The sequence below is a fragment of the Mus pahari genome, chromosome 18 (genome assembly GCF_900095145.1).
Source record: "Mus pahari chromosome 18, PAHARI_EIJ_v1.1, whole genome shotgun sequence".
In the NCBI taxonomy this organism is placed as follows: Eukaryota; Metazoa; Chordata; class Mammalia; order Rodentia; family Muridae; genus Mus; species Mus pahari.
This window is the reverse complement of record NC_034607.1, coordinates 40,302,615-40,328,565: the sequence shown is the minus strand read 5'-3', so window position 1 is coordinate 40,328,565 and position 25,951 is coordinate 40,302,615. Positions and strand designations below refer to the sequence as shown.

Sequence of the window (25,951 nt, the reverse complement as noted above, 5' to 3'; positions counted from 1 at the left end):
TCAGAAGCAGGCAAAGCTAATTTATGGCGCTCGAAGTCAGGGCAGTGGTTATTCAGTAAGGAGGTGGGAGGGGAGTCCCCAGAATGCTTCGTCTCTTGACCTAGGTTCAGGTTTTGAGAACATATTCCCTTCATGAGAACCAATCAAGCTTGACATTTGCAATTTGATCCTCTCTCTCTCTCTCTTGTGTATCTAATACATCCAGTTGCCTTTTTGAATTCAATTCTCTCTTTATATCTCTTTGCCCTTTGCTGTGTAACTTTGTAATAAGTTGTCTCCTACAGTGGAAATGAATCAGCCATGTGATTTTAATTGGCCAATTGAATGATTAGGAAGCAAGAGTGGGCTGGGTCTTGTCCTACTTCTTGTATTTTTGTAAAAGTTATTATTTCTATTGACATTACATAGAATGGTGAGTCTAGCCCACTCATTCCAGGATAAGAGCCTGGGCTAAGGATCTTTCCTGCATAAAGCTGTGCTCTGAGGTGGTTCACAGAGCAAGGCATCAACAAAGCCAAGATCAGTTAGGTTTGCCTGGATCAGATAGTGTTGGCCAAGCCCCAGATACACAGGATGGAGATGTTTTCATCGTAAGGTTGACTTTAAGTGTGGGCTGTTGTTTGGCAAACAGTTGCTAGAGGAGTGGGAATACAAAGGAAAGTGAACATTCTGATTTGACAAAGCTATACAAAAGGAGAGGAAGGAATTGAGATGGAGACATTTCATCCTTTCAAAGTTATTTCATTGAGCTGGTTAGGAATGCTACACCAATGTTCTGATTATGACACCAGGACTTCCATAGCTCTCTGAGCCAGCAAGCCAACCAGCTAAGGTGACTATGGTTGCTGAAGGTAGAGAAGAGGTACCAATCAAAATGCAGAGGGAGAATTTGGGTAAATTGTAGGAGAAGATAAACGGGTTAAATTGGAAGCCTTTGGAAGGTGTCTGAGTGGTGTTTGCTAGCAGAGAGAGCGTGCAGTTCTGACACTGGCGTTTTTCTGCTGACAATCTAGATATGAGCATCTTTAAGGAACAGGTAGGAACTGAGAAGTTAGGGTCGAACTTCTAGTAGTTAGAATAGAAAACCAGTGTTTAAACTGCAGGGAGCTGCTGAAATATCAACACCTGGCTATTTCCTGGAAAGTGCTCCAGTCAGAGTGTTTCCTGCATGATGATCAGTTTCAAACAAACATGGTTGTTATTTTAGTTTTAATGCAGCAGGGTGATGGTTATTATTTCTTGGTAAGCAAGAAGAGGATGCCCTGGATCAATAATAAATCCCCATCTGTCAGAGGAAACTTCCCTAATCTGGAACAGACGGGGGATATGCATTGTTTCAATCAGTCCCAGGACTGGTTGGAGTGGATGGGGAAGTAAGAGCGATCCTACAATCGGTGAGCTGGAATTAAGGAGCGAGAAGGCCCCAATAAAGTCGGGGGAGGCAGGGCAGAGAAAGCGTGGTGAGTTGTGCCCCCAACAGGGACCGGAGGAGAAAACAGGTCCTAAGTAATCAAAAGATGAGACAAGAAGATGGAAGACTGAAGGGAACAGCGGTATGCGAAGGGGCCATGGGTTGAGAAGAGGTTAGGTCAAAATAGAGAGCAGAGGAAGGAAGGGAGAGGGGAAGAAGGAGCAGCTAAGGAGGGCTGTCTTGGAAGCAAAGTAGAGATAGGGGAATGGAAGTGGGATAGGGTGTCTGGAGGTTGAGGAGAGAGTGGGAAAAAACATAAGCTGTGTGCTGGGCGCTTCAGAGAGCATCGTCACCATTCTCCAGCTCAAGCGCTTCAGAACTGGAAAAAGGTGTCTCTCTAGAGAACACTGCAACTTTAGGCAGAGTTTGTGCCAGCGTTGAGGGGATCCTGGGGAATGGGGCGGGGTATGAGTTCTCAGAATCGTTGCCACAGGGCTAACCAGAACATGTGAGGGACAAACTTTTCTCCAAGGCAGGCGACCCTGAGACCCAGGAGGAATTTGGCCATTTACCCTAAAAGCTGGCTGGTACCTGCCTGAGAGGTGGAGGGAAGGTCTCAGTGTGGCAGAGCTAGCGGGCATGCAGAGTAACAGAGGAGAGGAGGTCCCAGTACATGGTGGGGTTTCAAAGTACCAGAATGCCAAGCCCAGGCTGGGAGGAAGTATCTGACTTTGGATAGAAACTGAGGGGAGTGGAGAAGCATGGATAACTGCGGCAGGTGGGAAGTCCTGCCAGGGCGATCCATGGTGGGCACTGCCTGGCGACAGCGCTGAGGGTGCTTTGGTGAACGAGGAGCAAGGCATCTTAGGGCCACCTAGGGAGGACAAGAGCTAAAATCAAAGCAGACAGCGAGCACAGGTGGAGATGGAAACTCCCTCCCCCTCCCCCCAAACACTTTCTGGCTCTACAAAAGTTTCAGTTCTGTGTCCCAGCTGCAGCCCAAAAAGCCAGACGGGAGAGATGGGCATTGCTGCTAAGCAGAGCCAGGGCGGGCTGCGCCAAGGTGGAAGGCACGCAGGAGGGGGGTGGGATAGAATGGGGAGGGAACCCTGGTCCGAGGGGCGGACACGGGGTGGCGTCTGGCGCTCCATAAAGGGGCCCGCGCTCTCCACCATGCGCGCAGCAGCTACCAGCTGTGAACACAGGCGAGATGCCGATTGTGTGCCATCAGGTCCCGGTGCTGGCAGGTAGCGCCACATTAGCCACCATGGGGACCCTGGTCCTGTGCTTTGGGAAACCCGCCAGTTACGGGAAACACAGCAAGAGTGTGTCGTCGGGAGTTCCCCTCTTGCCCGCACGTATAGCCTGGTTCCTGCAGGAGCTGCCTTCCTTTGTGGTGTCGGTAGGGATGCTCGCTTGGCAACCGCGCTCCCTCTTTGGACCGCCGGGGAATGTGCTGCTGGGTCTCTTCTCCGCACATTACTTCCACAGGTTAGCGTTTTTTTCTCCACAGAGCATAGCTCCCTGCTCGGCTCCAGCGCACGGACTAACGTCGAGGGGCAGCGCGAAGAGTGGGGAGGAGCGCTGAATGAGGCAGATTTGGAGCTCCAGGCGGAGACTTCAGGCTGGAATCCCCAGGGTTGGGAAGCACCAGCGAGACAGGAGACGCCTTCGATGTCCCCTGGGCGCCCCTCGGATGCTCCGTTAGCTGCGAGGATGGGTGGGTGAAGCTGGGGAACTCAGTTTGGGCAGATGCCATTGGCCAGGGTCCTTCCCTCTCCAACTGTGCACCTTGCTCTGCCTCCTAGACCTCACCTTTCTCTGGTAATGCCAGATCCGGTTGGTTCAGGGACTCGGGGGTGGGGTGGGGTGGGGTGGGTGGGTGATAAGCTCTGGAACTCTCAGAAGTTCTTCTGGTCAGTTTGGTCTTTGTGTGATCGAGGAAGGAAGTGGGCAGAGTCCACCTCCCATCTATAGACGAGAAGAGGTTAGATGGGGATTCTGCTTAGACAAGACCCCTAAGAAGCTGAGCTCACTGACAATTGATTTACCTTTCCAAGTCCTTCAGGACTTAAAACTGAGCCAGACAAAGCTGACCGAGAGCTCAAGCGTTCTAGATGAAAAATTCTGAGTTCAGAAATTTGCCTTTTTGGTGTGGGAGGAAAAGACAGGAAAGCGATTGAAGAGATACCGAGAGTCCAAAGATTGTGCAATCTCCAGAAGAGACCCCAGGGTAAGCAGGCGGACCGCTGAAGCGCCTCTGCGACCTGTTAGCATCTGTCCTCTTGTTTGTGTTCACTGTAAAAGTGGGAGATGTCCTTGATATGCCCACTGAACAGTCAAAGAAACCAAGGCTCCAGAAAGGTTATGTAACTGAAGGTGACACCCCTGATATCTGTCAGGATTACCAGCTAATTCCCAATGAATACCTTCCATTCCAGGCCCCCAGTCCTAGATAGATTCTCCACACAAGTAACTAACAGGAGGGAGCTTGAGCAGCGATGGGCTGCCAGAGGGTGACTGTGTGGACAATTCCTCCCTCGGGTCGGAAGATCAGGTCAATTTAGATAAGAAATTAGATTTAAAAGGGGGGGGGGAAGCCTACGGGGACCTAAGGCAGAATTTTCTCTCAATTAACTATTTCTAGGAAAGGAAGAGCCAGAAATACTAATGTCAACCTACCTTTCTTAGCCCCCATCCAGAGGATCTTTTTTGGTCAATATTTAGTAATCATGCAGTGTTAATACGAAATTCTCATCTGTTAAAAAAGGTAAGTATTGACAAGTAATAATACATTTATGTGTTATTTATCCAATAAATATTTACAAAAAGCCTCTTGTGTACCAAGTCCCAGGGTAGTTATCATTTTATTTGATACAGATGTACAGAAAGAAGGATCCAGGGTGCAAAGATTAAACAGGCAAGCATTTGATTTTGCTTGTTTGGAATTAGATATTGGACAAGAAAATGAGATTTTATGGACATCTAGTCTTTTTTTAAAGATTTATTTTATTTATATGAGTACACTGTAGTTGCCTTCATACACACACCAGAAGAATGCATGAGATCCCATTACAGGTGGTTGTGAGCCACCATGTGGTTGCTGGGAATTGAACTCAAGACTTCTGGAAGAGTAGTCAGTGCTCTTAACCACTGAGCCATCTCTCCAGCCCCTGGACATCTATTCTTATCTCCAAATATACTACTGTCAGCTTTACAGACACTTTTGTTTTTAGGCAGGGTTTCACTATGTAGCCCTTACTAGCCTGGGCTTGACGAATAAGAACCTCCTGTCCAAGAACCTCCTGTCCCTGCCTCTATAGTGCTGGTATTAAAGGCATATGCCACCACAGTCTGGCTATAAAGTCTTTTTTTTTTTTTTTTTTTTAAGTGAGCCCATTTCATATAGAAAAACGATGCATGTTTTCTGAAAACCCTATGAATATCATTTTTTAGATTAAAAAAAAAACAAAGGCTTTTTGTGCAACAAAAATATGACCAGTGCCCTTTAAAATAAACGAGGAAGCAATCGTCTATAAAACAAATATGGACATGTTGTCCCTCATCTTCAGAGGAACTTTAAATGCATTATTAAAGAGTTTGGGGAGTGATTCTGTCTGAGACAGATTTGCTTCCCGACTTACTTGTCCTAACTCACCAAGATAGGATGCTTGTGGACTTTTCCACCCATGTTTCTGCTCTTCTTCTGAGGCCCCCGAGCACTTCCTAGATATTAGACTCTGCAGCAAATAGTCCATGTGATGTAGGTATTTATTGGTCCTTATACCAATAAATTGGTATAAGGTGGGTTATTAGGTGGGGACTGCAGTCACCGCCATCATTGGTTAGGTGGGGACTGCAGTCACCGCCATTCTGCAGATGGGACACCGGAACCAAAGGCAGGCTATGTTCAGTAAGCTGCCCCAGTCACCCGGTGGTTTGGAGATCCAGAGCTGACACTCGGGCTCTCACCACAGTGGCAGACTTTTGCTCGATTTTTAAAAGCCATAGGCTTCACACCATTCTTGGTTTAGTCACACCAGGCAGTGGATGCTTGCCCAAACCAAGACTGGACATTAGAAGAGTAGAGGTACGCTTTTGATATGTAAGAACGTCATTCATGTAAAAAAACCCATGTCCATCATCCTTTATAGGTGTTAACACTATTTCACATAAGCTTTTTCTGTTGAAATATATAGTCCTGCCTGATTAACATTTTGGAACTTTTAAAATTAATGGTGTGTGTGTGTGTGTGTGTGTTTCTTGCAAAGCATACTCCAGGCTAGCCGGGCCAAGAATGTGTAAGCAATTCTGTCCCCACCTCATCTTAAGGTAGGGTTCTGATTACAGAAATTACTGCATTGGCTTTTTATGTGGGTTCATAAGATACAAACTCAGGGTATAAGGCTTATGCTGCAAGCATTTTAACCTACTGACCCATCCTTGGAGACTTGCTAACATTTTACAATATGTATTTCTTTACATTATTACACATCCTTAGAGCATATTTTCCTAGTGTCTGTTTTGTATTTAACCTCAGCTAAAAGACGTAAGCTGAACAACTATCTTGACTCTTTTTTTTTTTTGTTTGTTTGTTTTTTGAGACAGGATTTCTCTGTAGAGTCCTGGCTGTCCTGGAACTTACTCTGTAGACCAGGCTGGCCTCAAACTCAGAAATCCACCTGCCTCTGCCTCCCAAGTGCTTATAGATAGGTTAGATGAAAAAGCTGTGCATTTTGCACCTAAATTCATTTCAGTAGCTAGCTTAGTCATTGAGCTCTGGCTTGGAATTTGTGAAGTTCTGAATTCAAATAGAAGCACTGAAGGAAAAAAATAAAAAATAAAAAAATAATTCCAGAAGTTAGAACTCTGTGAAGAGTCTTTAGGCTGCTGGTACAAATATTCCTGGAGGATTCAGGATTCAATGGCTTGGAAACAAGAATGAAGTTCTTAGGAGGATGAAAGGTTCAGGTTTGGTTCAAGTTCTTTTGCAAAGTGTCCCTTGGGGACTGTTCAGTACCTTAAGCTATTCTATGGTGTGGGTGTTAATGCTCGGTCCACTTCCCTTAGCAGAAGGGTATCACGTTAGAATAAATCCTACGAGGACAGGCTCTTATTTTTCTTCTGTGTCATTTCTTTGCACACTGTGCTCCTGGGGCAAAATGTTGGTACACAGCAGACACTGAATGGATGAGCGAGCTCCACTGATCAGCAGCAACACATGGCATTGTGGGAGTGCTGGCAATCACGGAGGAATCGTTATCGCTGAAGTTGCATGACCAGGTCACTTTTTTCAGAGTCTATTGTGGTGGGTGTTTAGCCACATGGAAATGACTGCTGTCTAAGCATGTTGTCTAACCCCTCTACCAAGCTGATTGCAGGCAGAGCTGTCTCACCTCCTGCTGACCTCCATGCCAACCCTGGAATGGCTCTTTGTCCAAATTCTCTTTTGGGATTCTCTTTCCCAAGAACACTTGGTCTCTTATGCTGTAGCCAGTGCTGTACTTAAGTATCTGTCATAGCTGGTACCCTTTTGAAAATTTGCAGGTAACTTCAATAGGAGTAAAATGACTTAAACAGAGAAAAGATTTTCCCCTCAAGAGGTTAGAAGGAGCAGGGTAAGGTGGTGCATGCCTTTAATCTTAGCATCTGGGAGGCAGAAGCAAGAAGATCTCTTGGTGTTTAAGATCATTCTGATCTGGTTGAGGCCAGCCAGGGCTGCAGTATTTAGAACGAGAATCAGCAGGCTTTATTTATTTTTTTAATTTCTAATTTTTAAGACAGAATCTTAAGGTAGCTCACACTTCTGCTGAGGCCGCTTGAGCGCTGTGATTATTGTAGACCATTCCTGACCACAGCACACTTGAAAGTCAGATTCAGATCATAATTATTTTGGGTTTTGCAGCTCTTTGGTCCTTCTGTTGCAATAGACGGCCCCCTGTTTGGGGTGTGTCAGAAGGCAGCTGAGGTGGATATTATGTGAGCAAATGAGCGTATGTGCTTGTGTCCCAATAAAACTTTGCAAAACCAGGTGGAGGTCCAGATTTGGTCCTTGGGCACAATTTAGCAACCCTTAAGTAAACAATGAGTGGTATAGGTTTACATTCAGGGCCCTGGTAATTCTATAGTAAAGTTTGGTTGAACTCTATAGCAAAATGTTGGGTGAGCTTAAGAAAGTGCTTGCTACATTTATTTAGAGACTTGGTAGGAAATATCATTTTCTGAGAATTATTGGCTCCTTTATGTGAATGCCCTCAGGGGAGACCATGGTTCCTGGAGTTTTTCCTTTTAAAAGGGCTGACATCGTAAGTACACTCGAAGAAATATACAGCTATACTTACCAAAATGTAAATAAGACAGGGCGTTCCTGATTCACGGGTACGCACGGCAGAGAGGACCAAGCCTTGCTTGTGTTAAATCTAATGTAGGTCACTGAAAGAGAACAAGCAAAGATGGGAAACAGGGACCCAGATTCATCGAGGTGATGGGTACCAAGTTACATGACAAGGAAGGGAAAAGAAGGGCTTGAACTCCTGTCCTTTACTTGACTGTCCCTACACATGCTATGTCTTATGATAGTCATAAAGAACTACAGTGCTGGATGCTTACCTCCTGGAGAAAAACCAGGTAAGGGCTCTCAGCGCATGCTTGCCACTATGTCTGGATGGAAACTTGGGTGGTAGCGATATCAATATGAAAGGATCTGAGTGGGGGGACCTGTCTATGTTTGAGTAGATTGTTGGTGTTTGAAGGGGGTCCCAAACAGCTCCACTGTTGTCTACCGGACAGAAGTGGGAACTGAGCAATAAGAGATAGTTCATCACACTTCTTACTGACAAAGCAGGTTTTGGGGTAAGTGAGAAAATCAGAACCAGGTGGGCCTTCTAACTGTATCTTCAGGCTACCAGTAGCAACCATGGCTGGACAACTGGGGGACTCCTGCAAGTCATATTTACTCTGAGAAGATGGAAGGGCTCAAACTGTGCTTTGAGAGATCCTGCCCTTACACTGGCCAACTGAGTAACTCACAAGGAATAATAGGCCAAGGACAGTTGGAGAGGGAGACATACATTTGTTTTGTTCTGTTGTTATTACACAGGAGACACGCATTTTCTATCTTAGGACTTTTGCCAGGATGTGGCATCTTGCTTCTGTATTAATGGGGTGGGGTAGGGTGGGGTAGGAGGGTGGAGCTTCAAGTCCAGACTCAGGTTTTTTTCAAACGTTTCTGTTCTCAACCCAGGAGTCTCTAATGATACTCAGACCAACACAGGAGCTCTAAAATTTAAAACCCTCTGAATGTGGGCCAGCAGTGCAATTTGCCTTCCATTCGGTTATGGAAGCGAGGTTGGGAGGAGGGGGTGGAGACGCCACTATTTATTGGGCTCTGGGTGTTCTGGGCATTATGTTAATGATTTACACAGGTCACCTCATTGTTCTTTCTTATGCTACTCCTCAGTGAGTACATGGGGAGCAGTGGGGGAGCGGAGGGGCCTGGGAAGGCACAGGATCTGCTCTCTAGAGGATGCTCTGTCCAGACCTGAGGGTGGAAAGGCGATATTCTGCCATGAAAGGGGCCCCATCTGGTGACCCCGGCTTAGGACCACCCTGCATTCTCTACACCCAGTCTTGGACAGTATTTCTACTTTTTAAATTCTAATTTAGCTGTCTGTACCTATGACCTACTAGCTGGTTCAAGCCTCATGTCAGACTCTAGGCCGTTTTCAAAACTCTTCCATTTTTAAAATTGTTCTATTACATATGATCCACATTGCCCAGGCCGACCCTTTGTTATAAAACAGGATACTTTGAACAAAACAGGGTCCCTATTCTTTTGAACCTCCTTGAAGAGCCTCTAGATCCCTGTTTCCCACCACAGTTTTAACAACAGGTAACTGTTGTTTCTGTGTTTCCAAATTTGCCTGTTCTGTGTGCCCATCTCTCAGGGAAGGCCCTTTTGCATGCCTAAAGTTAGATATTTCATAAACAAATCTAAATAGTAGTCTATTCAATTGTTTTCTTGCTAAACTTTAAGGTTATTTATATATACTGACCACAAATATCTTGCCTGGTGGGTACTAAGCAAGTATTTTTCTCCCAGCTTGTGGTTTCCTTTTCTAGTTCTCGAGCTAGCTTTTGAAAGCAGGGACGTTTTGCTTAGCTGCTCTAGTTTCCCCGTTTGTCCACGAGCCTTAGCTGTTGCTTCTAAGGAGACTTCGCCTAAGCTTCGGTAGCAAGGGTCCTCTCTTGTGCTTCTTCCTAGACAGTGTATCATTTGGGGTTTTGCATTTAGGCCTACGATTCATCTTTGAGTGGCCGATTTCTCTAGTGTTACAAGTGTGAATCAAAATTCCTTCTGCATACGGATAGCTAGATGCTCTAGTGCTGCTTGTCCAAAACACAGTTCTCTAATAATTGACCTCACACCTTACATTTTTAAAATGAGAAAGTTACACAGATACATAGTTTACTCAAGAAAATAGCAGAATGCCAATTAAGAACACAAAGAGATGCTCATCATGCAATAGTTAGAAAAATGAACCTTGAGCCATGATATCATTAGGAAGCTACTAAGTGGGCTACAAGAGCGTGTAGCCATACTATTCATACATTGCCGATTGAAATGTGAAATGATAAATACGTTTGAAAATAGATAGTGGTTGAAAAAAATAAGTGTTGAATAAATAAACTCCAGAAAGTAAGTGCTTGCATGCTTTTGGGTTCATGTTATTTCATTTCTAGATATCCTCTGCCTTCATTGAAAGCATGTACTCATAGAAAGACTTATGTGGAAATATTTGCAGTGTCTCCTTTGGGGGGAAGCTCTGAACTGGAAATAATTCAAATGTTGGTCAATCGGTGAAAGTAATAAACTGTGGTATAAATATATAATGAAGCATTACATAAGAAATAAAAAGAATGGAATTCTGGCACATGTTACAGTGTGGAAAGGGGGCAAAATAATTGTAGGTAAAGGGAACCAAGTCCAAAAGAATGCATGCTTTATTATTTTATTTTTATAACGTCCAAATAGCACATGGTGACATAAGAGATGCCCAGTGGTTTCCTGAAGATTTGAATTCAAGGTTGTGGAGTGGGTGAGATATGACTGAGTTTTGAAAGTAAGGTTCTACGATAGATAGAGATGATGGCATTTGCTAATCAATTTACCTGAGGTGGGGGGAGAGGGAGAGGGAGGGAGAGAGAAGAAAGGAGGGAGGAGGATGGAAGGGAAGTAGGGAGGGAGAGGAAGAGGGAGAGGGAGAGGGAGAGGGAGAGNATTTGAAATGTAAATAAAGAAAATAATAAATAAATAAATAAATAAATTTAAAAAATAATGGCTACGTAGTTCTCAGTTATAACTCATTTTATCTTTTACTCTTTTGTTGCATTTTTATTGACTTAACAGGTCAAAGAATATTTGTTCCTTGTGTTACACTCTTATCTATTGCATTGAAAAGAAAAAAATAATCTATGATGTTTCAGGTTTTATCCATCTGTTGCCCCTGGTGAGACTTTTTGTGTGGATGCCATAAGAAATCTATGTGTAATACCTAAATTGTATGGTGAAAATTAAAAAGAGGTTCAGTAGAGCAACAGAAAATAAGAAGAAAGAAAATCAAGATGTTTGTTACTTCAGAATTATAGTGGGCATCTTCATCTTGCTAGGAATTAGTATTAAAATTAATTGTTCATAAATCCAAACACATAATGGTGGCTGTACTAGAAAAACCTAAAGATTATGAATATAAACCAGAAGTAAAATGCTGTGATTAATTTTGAATTCTTTAAGTTTCTACCAGCATTCTTTGCTAGAGTCCATAGGATTTGGGTGTACACTTGTACAGGGGAGAGCAAAAAATAAGAGGGAAGGAGGAGAAAGAATAAGTAAGATAGGGAGGGAGAGGGAGAGGGAGAGGGAGAGGGAGAGGGAGAGGGAGAGAGATATCTTTAGACTGGAATTGGGATGAGAAAGCCTTAAGGATGCACAGGTTTGGGGAGAATGGGGAATCAGGGATCTTGTTTGGGGTGTGTTAAGACTGAAATCTTCATGACATCCATGACATGAAGCATGTAGCATGGAACTGCCAGTGAGTGGTCCATGAGTGAATAATGATCCATCAGGCAGATGCCTGCCTTAATTTGCTGGTGCTTCTAGGACAGCGCTTTGTAAGGGGTGTGAATTTAGCCCTCACAGTTCCTGAGGCTGGGGGACTCAGCATCAAGGCAGTAACATCTGGCAAGGACCTTCTTGTAGTGGTTCCACATGCTAGAACTTAGAAAGGCAAGAACAAGCAGCCACCCTTGTAAACCCTTCCGAAGAGGAATCCGTCTGTCCACTAGGATAGAGCACTCAAAACCTAAACACATTCCTAAATCCTAAAGCCATCTCCAGTGGTATGCATGGGGACCAAGGGTAAACCACAATCAGACCATAGTGACCCTACTTCATATCATTTGAGGAGATGCCATCACATAGATGTCTGAGACATGGGACACCAATATTTGGAGGACAAAGGGTTGAAAATAACCCCACAAAGGAAAAGCAGGACAGACAGTGAAGCAGAAGAATCAAGGAAGTATGTTGCACTTGCTGGCACCATTTCCAGGAGTGGGGGATGGGTCTCCCCAGCCTGAAGAGGCCTGAGGCTCTGATCTTGGTCTGGAAATATGACCTTGCCAGGACTTGCATGTGTGGGGACAGTGGCAATAGAGGAGAAAAATGTCAAAGAGGTGGTAAGTGTGGGCTGCTCTGGAGAGCAGTTCTGTTGTAAAATAAATCAGAGATATGGGACGGTGAATGACAGAGGGCACGAGGTCACTATATAGAAGAGCTAAGTGCAACACAGGGAGGTTTTCTATGTATTTGCAGAACTTGAATTTATTTTGATTGACAATCAAGTCTCAAATTTCATATAGCTAAGAGTCTTCAATTGGCTTGATAATCTTAGCAATAGCACTTATATTTGAAGAAGATTTAGTTAAATATGAGTTGGTGACACAAGATGTGTTATTTCTAATTTTTTTTCCTCTTTGGGTTTAATTTGGATCTGCAGTTTCAGTTAACCCTTTGCAACGAGAGTGTCATCACCCCCCCCCTCCGTCTCCCGGTGAACATGTACTTAGCGGTGAAGGAAAGCCTCACATTTATAGAATACTTATCAGACTCTATCCGAATGAGCATATAATATTTAAAATTGACACCAGCAGTATAGGAAGAAATTAAAGAGACATGGTTCCAGGCCATGGACAAAGCCACAAACGGTAGGTAGTGCATAGGATGCTATCTCAGTTACTTTCTCCTATTGCTGTAATAAAACTACTCAGGGTAGAGAGATGGCTCAGTGGCTAAGAGCAATGGCTATCCTCCAGGGGACCTGGGTTCAATTCCCAGCACCCACATGTTGGCTCACAACCTTGTAAAACTCCACTTCCAGGGGATCTAATGCCCTCTTCTGGCTTCTGTGGGCCATGCATGCAGGGAGTGCACATATATACATACACATACTATGATGGTTTGTATATGATTGGTTCAGGATGTGGTACTATTAGGAGGTGTGGCCTTATTGGAGTAGGTGTGTCACTGTGGGCATGTGCTTAAGACCCTCATCCTAGCAGCCTTCAGATGAAGATGTAGAACTCTCAGCTCCTCCTGTACCACACCTGCCTGGATGTTGCTATGTTTCTGCCTTGGTGATAATGGACTGAACCTCTGAACCTGTACCCCAGACCCAATTAAATGTTGTCCTTATAGGAGTTGTCTTGGTCATGGTGTCTATTCACAGCAGTAAAACCCTAACTAAGACACATACCCATATACACAAAATAATAATAAAAGTTTCAGATAAAATACTCTGACAAAGTAATTTAAGGGAGAAGGGTTTGATTTATTCTGGCTCATCGTTCCAGGGTACAGTCAGTCACAGTGAGGTCATCAAGGCAGCGGGAACTTGAAGTAGCTGGTCACTTTACACCCATAGTCAGGAAGCGGTGAAGAGTAAATGCATCCATGCTAATGCCCGGTTTGGGTTCCCAGCTCACGGAATGGCCCTGACCACAATTAAGATGAACCTTCCCACATTGAGTAATGTAGTCAAGATAGTTTCTCACAGGCATGGTAAAGGCCTATCTTCCAGGGGATTCTAGACTCTTGTCAGGTTGATAAACAGCACCAACCATACAGACCTGAAGGGGAAATTGTGTCCAACTCCCTGGTGTTGATTTGCATTCTCTTGAACCAACTGACTCTCTTCCCCTCTCTTTGTCATTTTTTATCTTTTTTTTTTTTTTTCAACATTGAGATATATACTGTTTAGAATTGCTTCCACCTTCCCAAAGCAAAGCCATTTATGTCCTAAGAGCCACATTTGTTCCCTAGGACTTCTGGCTCCCCACTGTTCTCTATGTTTATGGATTTCTTTTCCTTTTCCCTTCTGGTTGCATGGGGATAAAGGGACGAGGATGGGAGTAATATACGGCTCTCTATTCCGAAGACCCATCCTCTGTAAATCCCACAGAGCCATCCACATTCTCTTGTGTTTGCTCGTCTACACACCTAAGACTCCTGGAAGAGTTTGGGTCCTCAAGCTTGCAAGTCAAACACGTCACTGACTGGGCCAAAATTAATGGGAGAGTGTTCGCAACACTTAGTATCGTTATCTGTTTGGCCTGTTTTGTGGTTTGACCTCTCTCTCTACTCCGCTTCCCCCCCCCCCCGCTTGCTCCCAGCCCCTCCCCTTTCCTTCTTTCTTCCTTCAATAATGGCTCTTAATCACTTTCTTCTTCCTAGGACATTTATTTATTCATTGCTCACCAGAGGAAGGCCTTTATCAGCGGTGATCTTTCTGAGAGCCACTGCCTTCTGCATAGGGAACGGACTCCTGCAAGCCTACTACCTGGTTTATTGCGCCGAATACCCCGAGGAGTGGTACACAGACGTGCGGTTTAGCGTCGGTGAGTGACTGACTGTCTCCTATCCCTTCCCGGGTAACACCAGTCCCACGGTGTCAGTCACAGTTGTCTCTTCTCATCCTGCTACTGCGGCCTCCTCACAATCTCCCTTCCCACTCATAACCCTACTCTGGTCTTTCCCTGTAAGGCAGCCGGGGAGATTGTTCAAACACTGCCATTACCTGTCTCAAAATGGTCCGGTAGATTTCTACCACGCCTAAGAAGCCGGTTTCCCTGCTTATTAAAAACCGAATGTTCCCAGTCTTTTCAACTTAGCCGTTTTTCTTGCTCCCCTTATCCCTGCTTTCTGTGCTATCTGCAGAAGCCTTGCTCCCGGGATGCAAACCGTCAAGCCTGATCTGTCTCCGCGCTTCTGTCCAGGACGCTGCGTGTTTCTAGAATGTTCTGCCTCTCTGAGCTTTGATGCTTGTCCCTTTCCTTTTGCTTTGTTCATCTCTCTACCAGTTTACTCCTCCTCAAAGAGACCTTTCCAAAACACCTTACCCGAGACAACTGAAGAACTTGATAGTTAAAAATGCCCTCTATTTTCCGTGAAAGAGGAGGTGGGAAGAGGGTAAGCGCCAGAGGGGACGGAGGCACCAGGAAACCAAGGTGCTCTAAATCAGCACAAGCAGAACTCATATGAGCTCACAGCGATCGAAGCAGCAAGCCCAGGGCCAACAGGGGTCTGCACCAGGCCCTTTGTGTGTATTTTATGGCTTCCACGGATTCCTGAGCGTGTAAACAAGTGGGTCTCTGATTCCTGTGACTTCTCTTGGCTCTTTACCTCCTGATGGCTTGCTTCATCCAACTTCAATGTGACAGACAGTTTTGCTTTATATTATATAATATATTATACTGAATATATTATATCTTATATTTTATATTTTATATATTTTGTTATATTTAAAATGAATGAAGGAAGGAATGGATGACAATCTAGCCACTAGGGTAAAGGTTAACAACTGAGCTGTCGTTCACATCTGCTGGAAGAGGGACAATCGTTTTTCTCCAATGGAGTGACTCTAGACATATCAACCACTCCAGGACAGGCCTCAGATTCAGGAGTAGTTGACCAACATATAATAGATACAACAGAGTCCACAGTTTTGTTTGTTTTTGTTTTTGTTTTTGTTTTGTCTGTGTGTATGTGCTTTCATTTGGTTACAGCTTGGTGTTTTTTTTTGGGGGGGGGCAGAGGTGTTGTTTTCTTGATTTTAGGAGGGGGTTGTTGTAGTATGTTTTTGTTTTTTGAGAAAGAACTTAAAAAAGTTGGGTGGGTAGAGAGGGGGAGAGGGTCTGGAGGAACTTGGAGGAGGGAAAGAACTTAATTAGAATATATTTAAATTTAAAAAGTCATCTTAAGTAATAAAAGATACGATAAAAATTTCCCCCTACTTTATTTGTGTGTGTGTGTGTGTGCATGTTTCTGTGTATCTGTATGCAGGTGCACATGGAGGCCAGAGATGAATTGTGGGAGCTGTTCCTCAGGACAGCTGTCTGCAATGTTTTCTGAGACAAGGTCTCTTGCTGGAATTAGAGGTGTTTATATGTCTATATATGCAATATATAATTATAATATATGTGATATATAATATATATTACATATTATTTTATATATAATATTACCATATGTTATCATATATGTACATATATTATATGTTTAGGGCAGGGAGTACCACGGATCTGCTTCTCTCTATTTCCCCTTTGCTGGGTTGGCAAATGTGTGTTACCATGAGGGCTTTTGAAGGGAGGAAACTCAGGTCCTCATGCTTGCAAGCCACTTTACTGACTGAGCCATTTCTCTGGTCCCGTCCTGTCCTGTTTGTAAGGAGAATCTAGGTCCTGGATGTTTGGGATATTCGAGCTCTTTGTTTAGTATCTTGGCTCATGTAAAACAATAGTAGGCCACTAGAGCACATGCTTGATCCTTATTAATGCCCCAAGTCACAGTCTGCCTCTTGGCTCACTACTCCTGCTGTCTTTAGCACTAGCTCCTGCTGGACTCTCCTCTCCCTAGCTACATCACCTTTTGGCTTACACCAAGTCATTAAGCCATAGTTATGTCTAGGCTGGATGTCTGCAGTCAGCAACCCCTGCTCTGAGAATCCTGCCCTATAGTGCCCTTCAGCCTGTTCTTCATGCTTGTCAGAGTGAACAGCCGAAAACTCACAAAGCACCAGAGGTTTCACTCTGCAAATACTGCCACACATGCCTTGTAAGGTGTCATCTGGCCACAAAACAAAGAAATGAAACAAACAGCAAAGAAGGAATGTCTCTGGGTTAAATAAAAGTGACTGCGGGCGGGGGAGATTTCTTAGCAGTGAGAGCACTTGCTACCCTTCTAGAGGACCCAAGTTCAGCTCCCAGCACCCTTGCTGGGTGACTCACCACTGCCTGTGACTCTAGCTTTAGAAGCTCTGGGCCCTTTTCTGGCCTTCTGGCTTCTGCAGACACCTGCATCTGTGTGATACACAGACATGGACACACATACATGTACATACATTAAAATAAGTCTTGCAAAATTAAAGACGCAAAGCAAACAGATGTGAACACTTGTATGGAATGATATTTTTGTGTAAAAATGAAATAGAAAGAAAATGTATGTAAATGGGATAAGAGTATTAGAGTTATAAAACTTTCCTATTGTGCCTCAAAGTAAAGAGCTAGGGGCGGGTAGGCTGAGATTTTTTTCTCTCAGGTGACGTCATTTTGATACTTAACTGTAGGCTAGCGAGACAGGTTAGTAATAAAGAACACTTAGCACGACTTCAGAGGGCTTGGATTTGGTTTCCAGCTCCCTATGGCATCTCATAGTCACCTGTGACCCCATATACTCACACAGGTATCACACACACACACACACACACACACACACACACACACACACACACACGAGACAATGAAAAGGAGAAAAATGTACTGAAGATCTTCTAATTTGAGAACAGACACGCTAAGTCCTTATGTAGAGAGCTGGTAATGTAACCACATTGAAAACATCTTAAGTCAGTTCACGGGAAATACAGCAGATAGAGCCATGAGCAGATGGTCTAGTCGCATCTGGCAAAAGGAACACTCAGAGGAATGAGTTTACTTTTCTCAAGTCAGTCTTCTGAATAATAATGAAATAATAATGATAATAATAAAGGTCTGGGCTAGATTAAAAAGGTTCTAATGGACACAACAACCAGAAGCCAGCTGTGGCTCTATCTGACCTTGGTTTATACAAACCACCTATAAGAGGCATTTGGGGGACATCTGGGGGAGCTGGAATATGGCTTGCAAGTTACATGGCAAGGTGTTAGATCACGTGAAAATGCAAGGATGTGCAGCAAGGTGTTTAATGTGGTGATCTGGAGAGGTAGGAATATGTAATTTGCTCTGTTAATGCCCATTAATGCCTAATAGTCTAAATATATGAATATTATTTTTACAACAGTATTAAACAGAAATGAGATCCCACTTCTCCCAAGCTTAGCACTTACAGATGACTTTCAGAAGACTGTAGTTCCTCTACCTGCCAATAGCATTCATTTTATTAAACCACTGCCTTGAGCATAATATTTATATTTAACTACAAAGAATACAGAGTCATTTTTTTTTATCAATAAAGTTTGTTCTTAGACAGTTTCATCCATGCATATGGTGGCCTTTCAACTTTCACAATAGGGCATGACAAAGAAAAAGAGAGTAGACTTGGCCATTGGATGAGCCAGCCAGTTGGCCATTGTGAACGAGCCAAGTGTTCACCATTCCTCATTGATTTACGACAATGGCTTATCTAGATAACACAGTGCTGTCACCTCCCGTCTGCCTCCCATCTCTGTCCGCCACAGTTCTATGTGAGAGCTGTCATTTTACCCTAGGAAATAGTACAACCTCTCCTCCCTGAAGACCTTGGTTCCTATCCGAGTACCTTTCTTAGATTTAGCAATTAAATACCACTTCCTTTATTTTAAGAAAAAAGTCAGGCAGTGGTGGTGCACACCTTTAGTCCCAGCACTTGGGAGGCAGAGGCAGGTGGATCTCTATGAGTTTGAGGCCAGCCTGGTCTACAGAGTAAGATCTGGGGCAGCCGGGACTACACAGGGAAACCCTCTGCTGAGAAAAACAAACAAATAAAACCCCAAAACAAAACTAAAACCCAAACCAAAATGAACCAAAAGAACAAAACGATAAAATACCCAAAACCCCAAACCAAACCCCAAACCAACCAACCAACCAAAAACAACAACAACAAAACAGACAAGCAAACAAATAATCCCCCAGCAACCTATCTTGTGTGATAAATACCAAGTCAAAGCAAATCTTTTGAGATGCCTCCTTTCTTCTTTGCCAAGGTGTCTTCCTCTTTGTTCTGGGAATGGGCATCAACATCCACAGTGACTGCATGCTGCGCCAGCTCAGGAAGCCCGGAGAAGTCATCTACAGGATCCCACGAGGTAAGACCTCCCCTGACACCAAGGTTCCCATTGTCCAATGGAGCCCGTCCCAGGGATGAACAAAGGAGGTGGGTCTGTGACAGCACAGCCATTTACTGGGTACACTTTGTCTGCCATCTGTCCTCCTCTGCAGACTCTGTCCCGTCTATGGAACCCAAGAAAGCTCCAAGAGGGCGGAGGCTGTAGCTGAGTCAGCAGGGTGCTTGCCTAGCGTGCTTCAAGCCCTGCGTTCTATCTCCAGGAACACTCCAGGCATAGTGCACACGTCTATGACCCCAACACTTAGGAGGGGAGGTAGGAAGACCAAGGGTTTAAGGTCATTCTTTAGTATACAGTGATTTCAGGGTTAGCCTTTTACACACACACACACACACACACACACACACACACACACACGGAGAGACAGAGACAGAGACTGAGAACTACAAGAGACTTCCCTCCCACCCAGGGAAGGAAGATCATAGTGCCCCTGAGGTGACAGAGGGCACCAGGCTTGCATATAAGCAATGGGGAATAGGTCACAGCCTAGGATTTAAGCCTGTCCATTTACCTCCCTGTGCCAGCAACACAGCTGAGGATTTCACTGTTATGTGAACATCGTATTCTTCTTACACACACCTGCACGGGCAGCCTACAGCACGCCTAGGCTATAGAGTACAGCCTAGCCTGAAATTTTGAATTACAAAAAAACAGTTTTGCTAAAATCTAAAAGGCAAACCGATCTCATCCTTGGCCTATATATGATTACAGTCATCAGCATTGTGTGTTTTACCTTCATGGCTATGGGAAGTTTCCCAGAGCAGCATGGGTTTGCCTTACGGTTCACTTTTTTTTCTAAGCAGAAGAATTATGTTGTAACAATGATTGGCATAATAAACCATAACATAGGCACTTAATATAACTATGTAATAATCAAAGATTAAATACTATTTGCAATCATATGCTGTACTTTCTCCCCTAAAATTATTTTTTTAAATTATGAATTTTGTCTTGCACATATGTAGGTGCTTGCCTGTATCCACACGAAGGTGAGTGTGAAGTCGGGTGTCTCCTTCAGTTTCACTTTTACCTTCTCCTGTTGATGTAGTCTCTCCCTGAACCTAGCACTTGCTGATCCAGCCAGGTGGCCACAGAGCCCCCAGGATCCTCCTGTTCCTGCTTTCTTAGCAGTGTGAATATAGGCATGTACCGCCGTGCCTGGCTTTAATGTGGGTCCTGGGGATTGAACTCGTGTCTTTAGGCATGGTAATGACTGGGCCTGGGCGTTCACACGATGAACACCATGCGGTGCTGACCCTGTGATGGCTGCGGTGTTCCTCAGTGGCGGATATTCGAGGTCTGTTACAGTCTAAGTGGCTTGCCATGGTGTGTACAGTCTGCTGTTGATGGACATGTTATGTGCAGCACATGCCTGTGCTACTTTGGAGATCAAGGTATAGAAAACTTGCAACTGTTCCCGGTCCCAAGAAAGTAGGAGCGAGAGTCTGACCAATAAATATTTGGCAAGAAATCAGACCAGGCGACCAACTCACCAAATGGACAGTGGTTCCCATCCTTCCGGATATAAACAAAGGCCTTGCTTGCAGGAAAAAATGTTCTGGATTATTTGATGTTGGTGTAGACTGACAACTACTGATTAATAACGACAACGCTTTTGTGATTAGTGGGTAATTATTATCGACTCCTTGGCATCTGAAGAACTGAGACCGTTCGTGAGGTTCATGGCTAATCAGACCCTTTGCAATAGACAAGGGTCCTGCACACAGTTAAAGGTGTCATGGGCAGAACGGCAGGGGAACAGTGTTATCCTTAAGAAAAACAATAGGAAGAAGCTTGATCCTTGTGCCAGCTTGTGCACAGCTGGGACAAAGTACTGGACAGAATGACAGAAGCTCACAGCGTCAAGGTGGGGAAGCTTAGGCAAGGAAGCCTTGCACTAGGGGAGTTCTTGTCGTTGGTGGCAGGAATATGGGATGACTTGCTTAGATCTCCAAAGCAGTTAGAGAGTGGAGAACTTGGGCAGGAACCAGGCCGGCTCTCTCTCTAATCCACACCTGATAGCCTTCCACCTGCCAGCAAGGACCCATGGCCGAAAGGTTCTATACCCCTCTGAAACAGTACCACCAGCTGGGGACAAAGTGTCCACACACGAATCTGTGGGCAGCACTCGCATTCCAACCATAGCAACACTTTAAAACTTGGGCTTAATAATTAAGGAAAGATGAGCAGAGACAGTTCTTACAAAACCAGACTGCCAAGGTCAGTTTTCAACCGAGTTATGAGACCGAGAGAGAATGACTTAAGAGCACATCGTAATGTAATTATAGAAGGAGAAAAGCTGTTTTGGTCACAACTTTCCTAGCTTAATATGGCTCATAAAGTTTGAGTGTGGGTATATTGAATGTCATTGGACATAGCTTGGTTTCTAGATAGTTCTGAGAGAGGAAATATCTTGTGGGGTATCTCAGTGGCAGCCGAGCTTTTCCAACCCAAATATTCTCTGCCTTCAACTTGAACAGTGTATAGTGTAGGGGGCCGGGTAGTGGACAATCAGAGAGAGGGTCAGACAAGAATCACATCATTTCTCACACATGTTGTGCCGTCTCACTTCATGGGGCTGGGGCGCACCATAGCGGTTGACATTTGACCTTGCCAGGAAAGGTTTAGAAAGGAGCTGCCTGAAGAGATCCTTTCATAGAACGAGACAAAAAGCAGGTCATTGGCACCTCTTGCTTGTCTTCCGTGAAGCTGGTGGTCCATTGTAAAGAAACCCCGCAGGTAGCCCCTCGGGAGATAGGGCCGCTCCTCAGGATTCCAGAACATTCTCCAGGCAAGGGGCTGTTTTCCCAGCATCTCTGCAAAGCTTCCTCTGAACGCTGGCTGTGGAGGGAGCCTCCCGCTTTCCATTCCTTTGCCTGTCTTTGTGTGTTTTGGAATGAGACACAGGGATGCAGTGTCACGGTAACGCTGTTCTGAATGCCGTCTTTTTTTTTTTTTTCTGATTCTTCTGCACACAGGTGGCTTGTTTACGTATGTGTCTGGAGCCAATTTCCTGGGCGAGATTATTGAGTGGATGGGCTACGCTTTGGCCACTTGGTCTGTTCCAGCCTTTGCTTTTGCATTTTTCACACTTTGTTTCCTGGGGATGCAAGCTTTTTACCACCACAGGTAAACCTTTAACACAGAGGCCTGTCTTAGTTTTGTCTCCCATTGATCTGATAGTGTTTTACAACAAAGAAAGGGCCCGTTTGGCTTGATCTTCTAGGCTATGCACGTCAAGGTGACTGGCACTTGAAGCAGCCAGTCACATCGCCTTCATAGTCAAAAGTAGAAAGCAAAACAAATCCATGCACACATGCTACGTGCTCTGTTTGCCCCACTTCATTTAGACAGTCCAGGGTCCCTCATCGGGGAAATAAGTCTTGCCAAAATTAAGACGGGGGTCTTCCCACATCAATAGACTTAATCAGGACAACCCTTCACAGGAATTTCTCTGAGGCTATCCTTAATATAAACAGTCCCTCACAGGTGTGACCAGATTGCCTTCTCAAGGTCAAGTTGACAGTGTATAGTGTCACAAAGTCATGCATTGTCATTGCATCCACATAGTAGTATTCGTCTCCAAATAAGATTTATTACCACTTGGCTGGAAACTTCAGATAATGGGTTAAGAGGTGAAAGAAATGTCACGTCTCAGTTCAGTTCTCTTCCATTGTATTTCTTGATGCGTCTGTTCTCCAGGGAGGAGACCATTGCCAGCTGTCACCAAGTAAGGAAAGCAGGTGAGCCCCGAGTGCTCCATCTGCTGGTACATGTTGGAACTGCAGGCATTTAAGGTCCCATTAAGCCGCACCCCCACCGTCACCCCGCCCCCTTGGAGGGTTGGTCTAACACATCATAAATCCATTAGCCAGGGGTAGAGAGGGGCTAGGGATCACTGAAACCCGTCCCTCTCAAGGTAGGAGGTGATAGGGCGTCACCTGCTTACCTTCGAGTAACTTTTGTAGAAAGATGAATGCCTAGAGACCAAGAAGGAACACATGGAGTGATGGACGGGGCTGAGCGCATCTCAATCTTTCTCCTCGGTGTTTCTGCCTCGCCTCAGTGTTTTTGTCTGGCTAATGATTTTTCTAATAGTTTTTCAGGATTAAATGAGGCACAAGCTCCTTCTGAATAGAAACTGAGACCAGTTTGGAAATAGGCAAAACAGCAGTTTCTCCTGTGACCGAGTCCTATCACTTCCTGTCTCGAAAGGGACAGGGTTTCAAGGTTCACAGCCTTTGAGAGACATGGCAACAGCCCTCCCACTTCAGGAGGCAGCAAAAGAATGACAGGGGTCAGGGCATTGCCTGGTATATGGAGGGTCTCTGAAGAGCATAGACAGAGTTCTCCGTCAATAATTCCACCAGAAGTTTCCAGCTGGTGCAATGTCAAAATCAAATTGAGGCCATCTGGTTATATTCCTCCCGGAGGGAGAGCCAGGGGTGTCTCTTTTACTAGGACCAAGAGGGCTTTGTGTAGGTGCTCCTGAAGCAATATTGGCGGGGAGACGGAGCACACAGGGTCTTTTCAAGCCAAAGCAGGGCAGACCGGCTCTTCTGGCACACAAGATCGCTTTTGTCTTCCAGTTCAAACCCAAAGAAAGCACTTTAGCAGAGTGCATTTTGTCTTTATTATGCCTCGAGGGCCATTAGTTTCAACCAGCTAAGAGGACAACTTGGTCAGCATTAATTTCCTCAGGCTGTCACAGGAAAGGACCCCAGCTGCACGGCTTAGAGCAAGGGAAAAAAAAAATCATCTATCTTTTCAGAACTCTGGAGACCAGAGGTTTGGCCTCAAGGGACAGACAGGGCTGTGCTCTCTGGAATGGTTTGCCGCCTTGCTTCTTTCTGTTCAGTTTTGGTGGAGACTCACTGTTCTTGGTTCTCCATGGCCGGGGTAGACTCATTTCAATCTCTGCCAGTGTTTCTGGGGCCTTCTCTCAGCCCATGTATGTCCTTCATGTCTCTTTTTAGATCTGTGGAATGAAGGGTCCACCTTGCATCCGTATGAGCTATTTTATTACATATGAAATGACTGTTGTTCCGAAATAAGACTGTCTCCTCAGGGGTTGGGTGTTAGGACCACAACCTACCTTTTAGAAGGCAAAATGAGATCCAGGGCAATAGTTGCATCCCCAAACTCCAGGAAGGGATATTTTCAAAAGATGCTGCGGATTCTCTGCAGTTAACCTTGTCCACGCTTTTTGTAAATTTTATTTGTCGTAAGCCAGTGTTTAGTTAGACACAATAGTGAGCCTCGTGGCATTCTCATAATTTATAATGTGTTTTTATTATAAGCATCTTTTATTTCTATTTTGTTTTCCTCTTGCTCTTATATGTTTTTATCTTATTTTCAAAGGTATACTTTTATTTACATGTGTTGTGTGTGTGTGTGTGTGTGTGTGTGTGTGTTTGCATGCACATGTGTGTTTGTGGACACTCAGAAGCATCAGATACTGGAGCTGAGTTACAGGCAAGGATTTAGGAACCATTGGACCTGCATACTGGGAACCAAATTTGGGTTCTCTAGAAGTGCAACAAGTGCTTTTGACTGCTGAGCCCTCCTGCTGGTCTTATTGATTTACACCTTTCATGACTGAGTGAGCCTCATTAGAGTTGGTTTCAGGGTCCTTGGTAAGGAATTATTTACAAGAGCATTGTGTCCTTACTGGTGGCCACACCACAGAAGGAAGAAGACATCTCCCACCCCACCCCCCCAGCAACTATTAGCTGCCTACAGATCCTCAAGGAGGTGATGTCCCTGTGAACTTCTTCCTTCTAGCTATGGTTACCTGCCTGTGGGTCCTAGGGGGAGGGTCTCATCAGGACATTGACAGGTTTTATGTGACAGGTTTCAATCTTGTGCAGGTTTTCTGTGGGCGATGCCAATGGCTGTAAACTCAGGAATGCGGTGGTGATGTCATGTTCTATAGCCGGCTGTCTACTTCACTCCATTCCATCTCTCACCATTCACATTCCTCCTGCCCCAGTTTCAGTTCCCGAGCCTTGGAGAGGGTGATCCACTCATGCCTGGGCGCTCGGCAGTTCCTGATTCTCAGTACTGTGACTCATTATGAGTCTTTGCTGTTATTGCTGCCCATTGCCAAAAGGAGCTTCTCTGAGCAAAGCTGACAGTGACACTGGTCTGTGGGTATAAACAGAGTCATTAGACAACACTTTGATGGGCACAGCTTCTCCATTTAGCAAAACAGTTGCAGTAACGTCCCCACTCAGGCTATGACCCCCCCCCCCAGCTTTTGTACCAGCTTTAGGGTTCCAGATGTGGATCTCCTCCTGGGGAGCAGGCCTCAGGTCCACCCAGAGAGTAGTTGGATATCTTCATTCCTGACTTGCTACTATCACACCAAAGGTTTTGGGAGGCTTTGACTTCCTGTAGTTTTCAGCAAAGTGAGCTCAAAGGAGTACTTTCCTTTTGTGTATTAAAAAAAGTCTGGTGAAATACACATATTGTAAAATCTACCACTTTAACAGGTTTTAAATGCAAACTTGAGTGGTAGCAAGAATGTAAGATTGTGTAACCGCCACCTCTGGATATTACTTTGTATTTATCTGGACACAAATTACCAACATTTACAAGGAACAGACTGTAAGAAGGGGGTGCATGATGGGCACATGGCCTCCAGGAATGACCAGGTGCTAAATAACTAGGTTGACTTGTGTTGGTGATGTAACTCAACTGTTGGCCACTACTCTGTTGCACTTATAATGATTCCTTCCTTTCTTGTCTTCTCAGGTTCTACCTCAAGATGTTTAAGGATTATCCCAAATCTAGGAAAGCCCTCATTCCATTCATCTTTTAAACAACCCCAACTTTAAGGAACAAAGCTTTTATGGAGAAACTGCCCAGCTGCTGAAAACTATAAACTGTAAACTATAACTGAACAGAGTCTTGCTTGAGTATATATATATATATATATATATATATATATATATATATATATGTATAGTATTATAGTATATAATACTATATATAGTGTATATATATACTATATTATAGTATATAATACTATATATATGGTATATATAGTATATATACTATAATACTATATATATATATGTGTGTGTATGTATGTTAATAGGCCTCC

The 25,951-nt window shown here is 44.4% G+C and overlaps 1 protein-coding gene across 1 annotated transcript; it reads left to right on the top strand.

Annotated features, from left to right (window-relative positions):
• The first annotated feature begins 2,532 nt into the window (after positions 1-2,532).
• Srd5a2 (steroid 5 alpha-reductase 2) lies at positions 2,533-25,739 on the top strand. The gene is made up of 5 exons (XM_021218520.1): positions 2,533-2,902; positions 14,202-14,365; positions 18,703-18,804; positions 21,822-21,972; positions 25,600-25,739. The coding sequence occupies exons 1-5, from the start codon at positions 2,622-2,624 to the stop codon at positions 25,664-25,666; spliced, it is 765 nt and encodes a 254-aa protein (XP_021074179.1). The 5' UTR covers positions 2,533-2,621; the 3' UTR covers positions 25,667-25,739.
• The last annotated feature ends 212 nt before the right edge of the window (positions 25,740-25,951 follow it).

Coding starts and splice junctions, on each gene's coding strand:
- Srd5a2 (XM_021218520.1), top strand. CDS start 2,622: ATGCCGATTGTGTGCCATCAGGTCCCGGTGCTGGCAGGTAGCGCCACA. Junction 2,903..14,201: donor TCCGCACATTACTTCCACAG/GTTAGCGTTTTT, acceptor TCTTCTTCCTAG/GACATTTATTTATTCATTGC. Junction 21,973..25,599: donor CAAGCTTTTTACCACCACAG/GTAAACCTTTAA, acceptor TTGTCTTCTCAG/GTTCTACCTCAAGATGTTTA.